Source organism: Macrobrachium nipponense, chromosome 28, assembly GCF_015104395.2.
Source record: "Macrobrachium nipponense isolate FS-2020 chromosome 28, ASM1510439v2, whole genome shotgun sequence".
Taxonomy (NCBI): Eukaryota; Metazoa; Arthropoda; class Malacostraca; order Decapoda; family Palaemonidae; genus Macrobrachium; species Macrobrachium nipponense.
Window position 1 is genome coordinate 66,396,811 of NC_087217.1, and position 14,939 is coordinate 66,411,749.

At 37.7% G+C, this 14,939-nt stretch overlaps 1 protein-coding gene across 1 annotated transcript in view; it reads right to left on the reverse strand.

The window, feature by feature from the left end:
• Positions 1–14,939, reverse strand: part of LOC135201850 (N-acylneuraminate cytidylyltransferase A-like) — a 44,261-nt gene that overhangs the window by 22,568 nt on the left and 6,754 nt on the right. The window contains exons 4-6 of the mRNA XM_064231138.1: positions 10,789–10,941; positions 7,146–7,286; positions 6,291–6,429 (exon numbers count right to left, since the gene is read on the reverse strand). Of these exons, the coding sequence (XP_064087208.1) occupies positions 6,291–6,429; positions 7,146–7,286; positions 10,789–10,941 (433 nt within the window). The remainder of the gene's footprint in view (positions 1–6,290; positions 6,430–7,145; positions 7,287–10,788; positions 10,942–14,939) is intronic.

Consider the following 14,939-nt stretch of genomic DNA (forward strand, 5'->3'; position numbering starts at 1 on the left):
TAGTGGACTTTCCAAGAGCTCTTCCACAAAGAGTTAGATTCTGCTCAGACAACCCCACTTCGACAGGTATCACAGAAACCTCACCCCGCTCTCAATCTGACTGGCTTTCGACTGTCAAAAGTCTTGTCAGAGCGAAGGGGTTTTCAGCTAAGGCAGCGAAGGCTATCGCATCAGCTAGGAAGGCCCTCTACCCTTAGTGTCTACCAGTCGAAGTGGGACGTCTTTCGCCGTTGGTGCAGAAACCAGAAGCTTTCCTCTTCCAGTACCTCTGTGACCCAAATCGCAGATTTCCTGGTTTTTCTCAGGGAAAAATGCGGTCTTGCAGTTTCGACCATCAAAGGATATCGGAGCATGTTAGCAGCTGTGTTTAGGCACAGGAATTTAGATATCTCCAACAACAAGATCTACATGATCTGCTAAGATCTTTTGAAACTTGCAAGAAACCCTCGTCTCAAATTCCGAGCTGGAACCTGGATGTGGGTTCTTCGTTTCCTGAGGTCCTCGAAGTTCGAACAATCCCCAGTCATCTTCTTTCAAGGATCTTACGAAGAAGGCTCTGTTTCTTTTTTGGCTTTAGCATCTGCCAAAAGAGTTAGTGAAGCTTCATGCTCTAGAAGGAAGGGTAGGTTTCAAAGGAGATTCCGTGATTTGTTCCTTCCTTCCTTCTTTTCTAGCTAAGAACGAGAACCCCTCAAATCCTTGGCCAAGGAGTTTTGAGGTTCCAGGCTTAGCTCCCCTGGTAGGGGGAAGAGCCAGAAAGAACTCTTTGCCCTGTGAGGACTTTAAGATACTACCTCCAGCGGAAGAAGTCTCTTAAGGGCATTAAGGACAGACTTTGGTGCTCTGTAAAGGATCCCAGTAGACCATTGTCTAAAATGCTTGTCCTTCTTTATTAGAAGCCTCGTGAAGGAAGCACATTTGGCTTGCGGTGAGGATCACTTCAAGCTTTTGAAAGTCAAGGCTCACGAGGTAAGAGCCATTGCGACGTCCTTGGCTTTCAACAAGAATATGTCACTCCAGATCTGATGAAAGCAACATTCTGGAGATGCAATTCAGTATTCGCAAACCACTACCTTAGAGACGTCAAGATTACTTACGAGAAGTGCTTCGCGTTAGGCCCGTATGTATTGGCGGATTCGGTGCTGGGGCAGGGAGCTGAAGCATATCCTTTGTAAATTTTTTCCCCTATTGTTTGTGTTGTGTTTTTATGGTTGTTTGAAAGAGGATGCGGGTAGGCATCTCTTTCTATTCGTATTGCTAACATTTAGAATGGTTAGGTGATCTGTTTGTGCTAGAGCTCCCTGCATTGGTAGTGGTCAGGCTCTGTCATTTAAGAGGGCGAATCCCCATTGACATGATCCGACTTGGATTCTACTGAGTAAGTGGATATCAAATCCCTTCGGTAGACCCAAAGAGTCTTTTCAGCTGTAGGTCACGCCCTCGCTGTAGCTCTTCAGGCTTTGCCAGACTAATAGACAGTAACTAATGAAGTCTTCAGCCTTATCAGGTAAGAACCAAGGTTTGTTAGTATCCTACAACAGATGTTGTTTCCCCTTTTTCCTTGTTACCTCTGTCTTTTTCCCTCCACCAAGGGTGTCAATCAGCTAAGTATATATCTGGCAGAAAGTTCATGTCCAAAAATGATATTGTTATTTTACAATAAAGTTTTGTACATACTTACCTGCGGCCAGATATATACGATTGATGGCCCTCCCACCACCTCCCCTCAGGAGACAGGTGGAAGAAAAATTATGACTGGAAAGGGGGATTGGTTTCATACACCTGCCACCCCAGCGGCGGGTGGGGTAGATCACCTGACCTACCTGTCGCATTTGCCGCGAGTTTTTGAATTCTGTCGTGACGTCAGAGACGTAAGCTAAGTATATATCTGCCAGGTAAGTATGTACAAAACTTTATTGTAAAATAACAATATCATTTTTGGGTTTAATGGACTGGTCATTGGGCATTTTAAACAGGAAAATAAAGAACTGCACCCTTCTCCCCGAAGATATCACTTTGGATTGGTGAATGTTCTGTCATGCACAGATGAAGGCATTGGAAATGCAATGCAGGAGTTAGCCTAACTCTACGCTCTAGGTATCCTCAAGAAAAGAGAGCTCTGGTGCTCCTTCACAACAGTGTCACCCCCACGCAGAAATCCACTCTTGTGTACTCTCCATTAGACTGGAAACATCTCTTCCCATCTTCTACAGTGAGTGATATAGCGTCAGATCTCCAGAAGAACACTCAAGACCTTTTCGCTCGCTCTTCTAGACACCCTAGAGACCCAACTCCCGTAACTACAATGGGTATATCACCGCTTCAACCCTTGCCCTTTCGAGGTAATAGGACAAGAGCCCAGAGACCAAGATCTAACCTATGCTTTCAACCCGACTAATTAGGAAATCGTCTACAAGAACTCCAGCTAGGAAGTGAGGATCATGAGTGGATAGTGTCAGTGCTGAAGAACGGTTATGCTATCCTGTTCAAAGACGAACCTCCATGAGGTTTCCAGCACTCAAGAAGGAGGTAACTTCCCTCCTCAAGAAGAGATTCATCAAGGAAGTTCAGATCTTCAAATCGGAGGAATTTTACAATTGGCTGTTTGTGGTACCCAAGTCATCAGGAGGATGGAGGCTGGTATTCGATGCGAGTGCCCTGAACTTCTTCGTAGAAAAGACAAAGTTCAGGATGGAAACAGCCCATTCTGTCATGTCATCCATTCAGAGGGACAACTGGATGGCATCCATAGATATGCAGGATGCCTATTTTCACATTTCAGTACATAAAAAATCTAGGAGATACCTTCGATTTGTATTTCAAAACTGAACACGTATATCAGTTCAAGGCACTATGGTTCAGCCTGTCGACTGCTCCGCAAGTGTTTACATGAGTCATTGCTCCACTAGCTAGATGGTTACGCTTGAAGGGATAAGGATATCCCTTTATCTGGATGACTGGCTTATTTGCTCTCAATTGAAACAGAGGTGCATCAGGACATCATTCAGACGATTCAGTTGGCACAGGAATTGGGCATTCTTGTCAACTTTTCAAAGTCCCAGCTGGTGCTGTCTCAGATGATTCTTTATTTGGGAATAGTGATAAACTCTCAGAGTTTTCAGGTTTCTCCATCCCCAAATCAGATTCATTCTTGCATGGAGAAAGTAAGAGTGTTACTCAGAAGTCATGTACTGCGAATCAGTGGATGAGTCTGCTCGGGACATTGGCTTCAGTGGAGTAGTTTGTGTATCTGCGAAGGCTCCATATGAGAACTCTACAATTTTACTTACAAACCAGCTGGGACAGGAAGACTCAGCCAGGCATATTTTTCTTCCCTATCATAGCAGAGATAAAGGAGGATCTGTGCTGGTGGAAGCCAGAAGACAGACTTTCTCAGGGGAAGTCTCTCACCTCAGAGCCACAACCTAGACTTTTATGTAGACACATGCGACCTAGGCTGGGGAGCCCTTTTGGGTAATTGAAAAGTTTCGGGACTATGGGCCAAGGAACAGAAACAATAGCACATAAACTTGAAAGAAATGACTGCCATTCATTTAGGATTCCAGTATTGCACAACAGAAGTCTACAACCAAGTGGTTACAGTCTACTCCAACAATACGACAGCCTTAACATATATAAAGAAACAAGGGGAGCTTGTTTCTTCTTCCTATATGAAGGATTAAGAACTCCTTTTGTGGGCAGACATCAACATCAACGTACATGCGGATGGTCTGTACCGTTGGAAGCAGGTGCTCCCCACAGTGTGGAATCTTCATCCCCAGGTGTGCTAAGGCCTGTGGGAGCTATGGGGATGACCACTAATAAATCTATTCAGGACTTCAAAGAATCATCGTCTACAGATGTTTTGTTCACCAGTCCCAGACCTCCTCGCATGGGCAACGGATACCATGTTGCAGGATTGGACAAACATGCACCTCTACACCTTTCCTCCCTTCTGCATGATTTGGGAGGTAATCAACAAGTTCAGGACTCATCAGAGTGTCACGATGACTTTGGTGTCCCCCTTCTGGCCACAACAGGAATGGTTTCTGGACCTCATGTCGCTGCTGACTGACTTCTGAAGATTACTACCACAAAGAGCAAATCTGCTCAAAGAACCACATTTCCTCTGCTTCCACCATCCTGGCCCTGACAGGTTACAGAATGTCAGGAAACTCCTCCGACAGAATGGCTTTTCAGGAGCAGCATCGGAAGCTATTGTTAAATGTAGAACATCTTCATCTGACAGTCTATCAGGCCAAGTGAGCAATCTTCAGGGATTGGTATAGAAGACATGATGTCTTGTCTTCTTCGACTTCTTTGAGTAACATAGCAGACTTTATATTGTATCTTAGGAAGTCTAGAGGCCTTTTGTCATCAACTATCAGAGGATACATACCAATGCTTTGTTCTGTATTCCATTTTAGGAGGTTAGACATTTCTCCCAACCATATGACATCTCAGACCTCATAAGGTCTCTCGATGCCACTAAGCCCAATGGCTCAGAAACAGTCGCTTGGAATCTAGATATGGTTCTTAAATGGCTATTGGGATCCAAATTCAAACCTCTTAGATTCATATCTCTTAGAGATCATACAAGAAAAACCCTTTTCTTGATTGCTCTAGCAATAGCCACGAGAGTGAGATACATGCCCTTGACAAGAAGGTAGGCTTCTCACAGGGAGATGCAGTATGTTCCCTTGCATTGGGCTTTTTAGCTAAGAATGAAGACCCTAACATACCCTGACCTCGTTCCTTTGCCATCAAAAGTTTGATGAAAATCTTAGGCCCAAAAAAAGAGAGGGCATTGTGTCCAGTTAGAGCGCTAAGGTACTATCTTAACAAGACAAAAAAAATTTGAGGGCCCTCCAATCATTTGTGGTGCTCGGTTAAGAATGGCCAGGTCTAAGAATGGCTTGGTTTTTTTCCTGAAGGATCTGATCAGAAAGGCCATACACAGGTGGGAGAGAAGGACCTTAATTTGATAAGAGCTAAAGCTCCTAAGATCAGATCGGTAGCCACATCATTCTTTTAGACATACTAATTTATCTATTTCATCTTACTTACAGGCTACTTACTGGAAGAGTCGATCAGTCTTTGTAACACCTTATTTGAAGGACGTGGAAGTGATTTTTATAAGTGCAGTGCATTAGGGCTGTTAGCTGTGGCTGGCAGTGTGTTAGGGGAGGAAGCGTTGGGAGCTTTTCTTCCTATCTGTATTTTTGCCTTGATATCAAGTATTGTGTTTAAAGGGAGCCCGGGGGCACTTAGTGCATGAAGCACACTCCAGTTTTTAATTTTATGGTTGGGTTAGCTAATTTTTTATGTTTGTGGGTTTACTTAGGTGTGCATTGTTGTATAACCTGGTCTTGTTTAGTCAGCTACATGCCCAGGGCAGGAGCAACTGACTACCTGTATGCTTAGTACTAGTCACGGGTTTTATACCTTGCCACAAAGCTCCACTGTTTTAGAGATGAGTCTGGCCAAGTAGCCACACCCTTCATAGATAAAAGATGAGCGCTGACCAGAGGCAGTATCTTCCTGTAGCAGCTCTCTTTATCATGTAAGGAACAACAAGCAATGATTCAATGCTTTTATTTTCTATTTCTCTGTTAATTATCATTAATAATGTGAGAGGTAGAATTAACCATATCCCACCTCCAGGTCAATCTGCCATGTTACTCGTTTAAAAAGAATTTTGCATTTTTTATATTGAATAAATAAAATCTTTTAAGCATTTAAAAAATGTCAGATATGTTTGTAGGCACATCAGTTTTCAGTACAAAACTTAGTTAGTTTGACTAGGCAGAGATCAGGTTTTATGACCACCATGCTTCAGAAAATGATCCTTTGTCAGTGACTGAAAGTGAATTCATATGATTAAGGAACATTAACTTGGAATGCACTGTATTATGTCATCTCTCCTCTTGAGCACATCTGAAGTTTTTTTAAATGCCTGTGTTGAATGAAAAACAATAATTTTTTTACCCAGTGTCCTGTCAAGACAGCAGATCTACTGTTTACTGTAGCTCATAAATAAAACAGTAGAACATTGAACACTGGTCTTTGAGACCTTAGTTACCTGAATAAATAATGAAACAAATAACTGTGAACCCTCAGCTATTAACAGTGATTATTTGGGCTTCTTTAAAGCAGTGAAAGTACTTCAGTGACTAAACCCAGTTGCATTAAAATTTCATGACTAATTTAAGAATTCCTGCCTTTAGGATTTGGATTATGCTCAAGTACAGTTTTTCTAAGTTTGCCACTTAGTTCAAGAAAATCCTTACCTTCCTCCTTGTAATAATCCCTGATTAATAAGGCTAACTCTCGTGAAGTAAAACATGCCATTCTCACAAAGATCACCAGCCCAGTCCTGTCTTCGTGGACGATGGCTTGGATCAAAGTTCTGTGGTTTGGTGTTATTTCCTAAAATTGAGTTAGGGGTGAGTTGTAATTATAACGGTTCTATGATAAAATGTCATTAAAAATGTTTCATATAATTTTATCATTATTAAATTAGTATTGCAAAATAGTGTAACATGAGTAGTGAATCACATTTTTTATGCTCTTATCGCTCATTCAGTAAATTATTCTTACATGAAAGTAACAAGTGGATCAAGGTAAGGTTAGGGATGTACAACAAAAAGGGATGAGACCAATGGGAATAAATTAAAAGTAAAATGCAGAAAGCATTGCAGTTATGGGCCTAGAGATACTGCAAGAAACTGACAGAATCTAAAGGGAAATGCTTCAAAAGGTTATTTTTCCTATCCTGGAGGTGGACTTATTGTATGTACCTTAATTATTAACAGTGTACTTTACTTTAATTTCTGATAAAATTCACATGACCGAATAACAGCATTGTTTTTTTGAGTTACATAACAAGAAAAATTACATGGATTACATCAGGGCCATACACACTTATATTTTCTAAGCTATTATTTGTACTACAAAACCTGTCAATTATACAGAGCTCCTCATTCATGTTCCCATTATCCCAAGACATTCAGCCCACAAATGAAGGTGTCTGTATGATTGATGGGTTTGTTTGAAAAGTGTTTTGTTTTCAAAACTTAATTTCTTCTTAAGCCGAACAAAAGTTTGTTGACATAAACCAACAGTTCATAAAAAAATTAACACACCTTCAGTCCATCGTAAGTTATGTCGACGTGTGACAGAGAAACTTGAATCATATTCACCTAAAATCTTCTTGACACCTTCATGGAGGTACTTTGCCTTGATTAAAGGTGAAGTACACTGAACAAGGCAAACATTGGTGACATCTGAAATCAAGGAACAAAATAGTGTAGTAATACCTCAATCAAAATATATTAGAATATAATTTTCATCCATTAAAATCCTAGTTAAATTTATAATTGTATGGTCATACTTTAGTTCTTATTTATTTTCACATTTTAAATATGTATCAAACTGTGTGGTTTCTGAGACCAAAGTTTGTGTGTTTATACAAAAAACATATATTTTGCTTATCAGTGCCCTTTTGCTTATCTGTACCACTCTTACAAATCTATTGTTCTACTAATGGAGCCAAGAAGTTATGATCTATAGGAGATGAAAGAGGTTGCTCTATCTACACCAGGAAGTCTTACATGTCATCCATCTACCACTTGGCTTGTTTCTAATGCCTCTCACATAGATTCATCAGCATCATCAAATAAAAGTTTTACCTCAACCTTTTCCTTTTCATCTCTCCTCTTTCCTGTTCATTTCTGCTTGAACTTCATAGCCTCTCCCAAAGAGCAGGTAGGAAAATTATTCTGTTTCCTAAGAGATATTTAGCAGTTATTGTGGGCATTTTGACTGTAGGAAATGGCTCTTGATGGCTAAAACTTCTATAATTATTTTTTAAGTGTTTTTCAGTTCCCAGTGTAATTATTTTTTAAGTGTTTTTCAGTTCCCAGTGTTAATAATTTTGTATAACTTGAAATGAAATAGTGCTCTCTTTTCTGAGGAATATTTACCTTGCTATGGCCTTTTTGTTACTGGTGATACATATAGCTTTACAATTATAACAACACAATCATTTGTACATTTAGAATTGAGTTGCCAGCCAGAATATTCTGTGAAATTTCAATAGGTTCCTAGCATTTATAAGGTTGTATGTCCCTTAAAAGTGCACTTTTGTAAGCTTTATGAAGGTGCTTGACTAACTACAAGAAAACCGTTTTCAATACTGATTCCCACTTTAACTTCTTCCAGGCAGGCATCTTCCTAATTCTCTTTGCAAAAGCAAACAGGATTAGTCTTTTAAGCATTTCAAAGGATTACCGTATATTGTTTCTCTTTATATGTAATTGAGAGAGGGTGGCTTACAATACTCCAAGTCCAAAGTTCCTTGCTGAAAATAGGGCTCTTCCTTTATCCTGCTGAGTAATGTTAGTAAAAGAACCACAGTAACTTTCTTATGCTTTGTCAAGTAAAACTCTAATTGTCTTAACCCTTAAGAGCCGGGCAAATTTTCCCTCCCTTCTACAAGAAATTGAAAATGACTATTTACAACCCCTTGTGGGACCTCTTTTAAAAGATAATTGTAAATTTTACAAAGTTTTTTATAATAGATAAATTTATTTTATGTTGTAAAATTATAATTACAGCTTATACAGTATCATAACAGATAAGAACTAAAATCAGTAACAAATTCTGAGTGTAGTATGTGTCGTAAAATATTTATGTAAATTTACTGAGATCGAAGATGGGTAACTTTTTGGATTATATACATGTCTTTTCAAATATTTCTTTGCAATATTACAACTATAACACATATTATCATAAAAGATAAGAACTAAAACCAACAGCAACCTCTGGGTATATTTATGAGCAAATATATAAAAAGATGTCATGTGAGAGAGAGAGAGGCAGTACATGCTCCCTTCAAGTCAAGATCATAACTAACTCTCTCATGAGCTGTCCACTTGATTTTAGCCAGTCTAAAAGCTGCCATTAGTCTTTATTTGTCATGGTTTTGGATAAGAGAGTTTTATGAATTGAAATATCTTCCTTCCTGACATTAGACACAGGAATGGGAAAACAATGTTTTGAAGGCGTAGACAGGGAATGGAAATGCTAGGATATAGAGGAGTAAAGATGTCTTTTATACAGGAAGCTAGATATGAAATATCAAGTAATACAGAGAAAGATCAGGGGGAATGCAAGCAAGATGAGACAATAAAAATTGGAACTAGCCTTAGGTTACTATGTGAGAGGTGTAGCAGAAATGGGAAGAGTAGTAAATGAAAGGATTATAAAGGTAGAGCATTATCAGGAAAGATGATATGTATGTTCTTATTATATGTTTCACAAATTAGGGATAGCAGAATAGAAGAAAAAGGCATAGTAATAGGAGGAAAGCTTCATAACTGGAAATTTTGGTGCGGAGCTGATTGTGAGGATGTAGTGAAAGAACGACATGGGAAGGTGAAACCATTAGGGCAGAACCTTACTGGAAAATAAAAATCTGCTGTGGGTAGACTCCACTCCATAATTATAAATTGATATCAGAGAACTTTTAAGAAGCTGAACCTTTTACCTGATGCATTTGAAAGTACAAATCATTTGTTGTCAAATAAGAGTAGAGATGAACAGCTTTGGGAGTAGTGTTTGCTTAGTCAGCAGTGAGCAAATATTTATGCATATGTCTCTGTTCAATGAGGTCATAGACACTTGAAAATGAGATGGGGAAGATCCTGGTGTCTGACCATAAATTGAGGTAAGTATGGAGATTGTGTGTTTGAGGGCAGAGAAATGGCTTAGTTCACAGAAACAGATTTTGAGACAAATGGTGAGAGCAGTCAGTTTGCTGTTCATCACTGTTAAATGTCTCCAAGCTAATAACATCAAGGTGTTTCATCTTATGTTTGTATAGTATATTGCCATTTGTACTCTTCTTCACTGTAACTGCTGCACAATGAACTTTCAAATTCAGTCAGTTAGAGAGGTGACAGATAGGGAAGGAAGTAACCTCTATTGTGACCAAATTACAGCATGTATTATGCATGGCTGCTCTGCCTAAATAACAAACCATGAGGTTTTTTTGAATGATTCTTTTCATATTTTGTTTCAATAGCTGTTTCACCCTCAAGAAGTAGGGGACCCTACAATTCAGAGACCATGTTTTCGTGCTAGGTGTACTGCAGTCTGAATATTGCCAATAAATGTTAGATTTCCAGAGGTATTTCATCTTTCCCTTTTTCCATTTTGTATAAGTTCTGTGGTACAGTTGCTTTCCTGGAGATAGTACTTGTTAAGATGTAGCAAAAACATAAATTCTGAAGCAGTTTGCTTTGGGCATATCAGTCACGCCTCAGAAGCTTGTACGTAAGCTCTTTTTAAGATGACAACCGTAGTGGAATGAAGCATCTAACCCTTTTAGATTGGCCTTTTTTCCACATCAGCGACATTAATATTTAATGGGTTACTTCTATATTAAAAGGCTTAGGTAATACTTGTATCATGAATTTTAATAGAATTGGATAAAAAAAATTTTTGTTTCAGATAGCTCCTTTTGTTGGATATTTACAATTTGGGCTCCTAACGATTTAGTCTGCAACCAAAACCAAATCCCGTCATCTGAGTCAGAAGTTGCAGAGCCTTAACAGTTTTCCTGGAAGAGATTCTCATCTAGCAGTTTTAGCTATCATTTTGGAACTGTGATACATTGTATGCTAGAGTTTGGATTTAGATATTTAAGTTTTTGGCAGAGTGACATACTGTGCCAAAAATATTATTATTGTAAAGTTAGTTTAAATTAATTTAAACTTTACTCACCTGGATGATATTTCAAGAACTCTTGTACAGCAATTAATGATGTTGCTTCATCTGTTGCAGTGTAAGATGCTCTTCTGTGGACATTTGCATGTCCTTTTTCTGCATATTCAGCTATTTTGTCATCATCTGTACTTACCCATATGGAGTCAAAGCCTGTAGGAGTATATTATGAACACTTTACTTCAAGCAGACAACAAAACAACTGGGGTATAATTTAAATCCAGTGCTGTAATTTATGATCGTTGTAGTATACTGAAAAAAGTAATCTTATAACTCGTATGTGGGTCATAAGGTTCCAGTACAGGTTAAAGGAAGAGGATTGCATTATTTGTGTAGCCAATTACTACCTTATCTCTGGCATTGATTACTGCACTTTGGCAATCTAATAAGTATATTATTCCAGTCATGAAGTTTTTGCTGGATAAGAGAGCTTAATGTTCTGGATTTGGAGCTCAACCATGGCAATGTTTTATGGTAAATGAATATCTGTTAGTAATGGTACAGGGAAAAAATAAACAAAAGCACATTGCTATGAGAATCATTTCATAAAACTTGTAAATCCCCTTTCCTCTTTCAAGGTTGTACAGATACTCTGGAAATGCAGTTTTTACCTTGAAAAAAATTTCTACCTATGAGTATAATATTACCTGTATTTGTAGTTGATGATGATTAATCATAACTATTGTATGGAAAGCAATAATTTTTTTGCCTTCAAAAACCAAACATTTTTGTAAACTATGTTGAAGCAATTTGATTATTTTCTTAAATGGATTATTATTATTATTAATAGGTGTTATTTTTCCAGACCTCTGAGGTCTCAAGTAGACTCTTCTCGGCTGGTTCTCAGGGATCAATCCTGAGAAAAAAAAAAAAAAAAAAAAAAAAAAAATTTAGACTTTATTTAAGAAACCCGTCTTATTATTTAAAAAATTTTATGATTTTATTAATTGAAAAATCCCTGCTTTCTGCAGAATATTTTTCATTTCTGAACTCCGCAGATAAATAGATCTTTGCTGGGTCCAATTTGGGCACTCAACAAGCAAATGCTGCACTGTCATGGTAGGTTTGACATCTGTTACATTTCACTGGGTCAGCATGTGGTGTTGACATCAAGTGACCATGTGAGAATCGTCTGTGTCCTATACGTAGCCTTGCTAGGATCACCTCTTTTGCTCTTTCCTCCTGTATGGATGTCCTCCATGCATAGACTTCAGTTTTTTATATTTTTAAGTTTGTTTTGTTGTTGGCACCGAGGCCCATTCTTCTTTCCAATCCTGGTAAATTAATGTTTTAACTGATTTTACCCAGTCTGACACTGGGGCATATGAAATTGTTGGAGGGATAGTAGGCAGCTAATTTGGCAGCAGAGTCTGCATATTCATTTCCTTTTATTCCCACTGTGCTGGGATCCACATATTTCCATTGATATTCCTGATTGGAGAGTTGATGAAATTTTTTATTTGAATTTTCCTGTACTATTTGGTTTCCTGATTTATACTGTCCTCATTGCATCTATAGCGCTACGTGAGTCACTGAAAATTACAGAGACACTTGCTTTTGCCTCAGATATCATATCTAGAGCCATCTGTATGGCTGTGACTTCAGCAGTAAATACTGATGATATTGAAGGTAGGCTTTTTTTACTTAACATATTTTTTCGAATATGCAGATGCTCCTACTCCAACATTATTTTTGGAGCCGTCTGTATATATCATAAATTTGTCGCCTGTTCTTCTAATGTCGAGCATGTTGGCGGTACATTTCCATCACTTGCTCATTTGTTTTTTGAGTAGGTAAGACAGGGAGGTACATATCTTTACTCTATTTAAAATCCATGGTGGTGGCAATTCCATTGGTGGGGGTGAAAAATTGGATTCATATTATGTATGTTCATTATGTATCTAGCTCTTTTTGGGAAAGAGCTTGTACTATTAACTGCTGTTACTTGATTACAGTTTTGGAAGCAGTAAAGTTGCAGGAGACGATCCCACTTGCATTGAAAGACCTCTTTGTATTGTTGTTTATTAATTACGGTGATGTTTTTTAAGGGCAAAATACCTGCCTCCACCAAAAGTGAGTTTGTTGGGGACGATCGGAAAGCTCCTGTGCACAATCGCACGCCTTCATGGTGCACTGCATCGAGAGATTTTAATGCAGATTCTGAGGACGGATGAATAATTATTGGACAGCAGTAATCTATTATGGATAAGACTGTTGCCTTATATATCATTAATAAAATGTCTCGCTTTGCTCCCCAATTAGTGTGTGATAACTTTTTTAATAGGGTGGCAAGGCTTTGATGCCCTTGGCTTTAATGTATTTGATGTGCTCTTTCCAATTTATTTATGTTGATCAAATATTACTCCTAGATACTTGATTTTTGTACAAAATTGTATTTCAGTGCTATAAAGATGCAGTTTGATTGTTTGGTTCTTCATATCCACCCCTTTTGTCTTTGTAGAAGACGATTGCTGTTTTGTTTTATCAGTTGAAAATTTAAATCTCCAACTGAATTTGCCCAACTACATAATATTTGAAATGGCAGTACTAAGAACTCTCTGAGCGTGTCTCAGATTACTACTCGTATAGTAAATGACAAAGTCATCAACATATAAACTGTTTTTTACACCACTTGGTAAATTTATAGTAATGTCATTGATTGCTAAAGCAAACAATGTACAGCTCAAGACTACCTTGAGGGATTCCTTCTTCCAGTTTTATAGGTTACTGAGGTAGGAATTTTCTACTCTTACTTGAAAAGTTCTGTTTGTTAAGAAGTTTCTTAATAAATATTGGTAAGTTGGCCTCTTAGTCCCTTGGATTGTGGAGTTTTTGGCATGATGTGTTATGTTTCCATGTTGTATCGTATGCTTTTTCTATATCAAAAATATAGCTACTGTTAATTTCTTTTGTTCAAAGCCTTTTTTGATATGATATTCTAAATGTGTTAAGGGATCTAGGGTTGATCTGCCAAGCTATTGAACCAGATTGTGTGGTGTTAGAAATGGATTCTTTGGTTATTACATACGTTAATCGTGCATTAACCATTTTTTTCTAAGATTTGCATAGGCACTTGTTAGAGATATCGGTCTATAATTGGATGGATTACTTGACTCCGTTCCTGTTTGTTTATTGGAATAATTATGGCATGTTTCCATTTATCAGGAAAGACACGTTTTCTTTTTAGCCAGATACTATTGTAAAATTTTAATAAATATGATTTAGCTATAGGAGCTAATTTTTCTATCATTTCAAATGATATTTTATCTATCCTGGTGCAGAGGGATGACAAGAGTTGATGGCATTATCTAGTTCATCCATGTTAAAAATATATTGTTATATTCCAGGTCTTCAGAGTTTCAAAATTGAGTATTATATTTTCTTTTTGTTTTCTGATACTTTGAAAATGTGTATCTAGCTGGAGTAAGCACTGATGTTTTTCAAAATGTTTCCCAATTATGTTTGATATTTCATAAGTATCATGGTATATTTTTTCCATTTAAATGTATTGCACTTCTTGGAGGTCTTATATGTTTTCCATTGATTTTCCTTATTCTCTTTTGCCAGACATCCCTTGTGGTATGTGTTTGAAGATATGTTTGAGACATATTCCTTCCATGATGCGATTTTTTCTTTTTTGCAATTACCGTTTTTCTAAATTTGGCTGTATATTTGTTATATAGTGGCTTTAATGTGGTTAATTGTTATGTTTGTTATAACTATTTTGTTTAATATGTTTTATACTATAGGGCATTTTGTTGAGTGATTTAAGGCGAGTTTTGAGTCTGTTTAGATTGCGACTCAATATATGTTTTATTTTACTTAATGTTGTTTAATGTTGGATTCCACCATGGGACAGGGGATTTGTGTGGAATGTGTTTTGGTTTTTGGAATACTTTTATCTGCAGCATTTATTATGAAGTTTTGAGAAGGATTCACATGTAGTATTGTGATCTTCATTATGTGGAATGGTGGTATGTTTTCGTGTGTATAGGAAATATTTATCCCAGTTAGCTTTTTTGGATATTATATCTTGTAGGTGGCAATATTTTGACATTACTTAAGTAGTTCATGATTGGGATTGGTCAAATCTGTGTATGAATCGTCTAGGACGTTCCATTCAAATTTCTCCGCTACATCATTTGAACTAA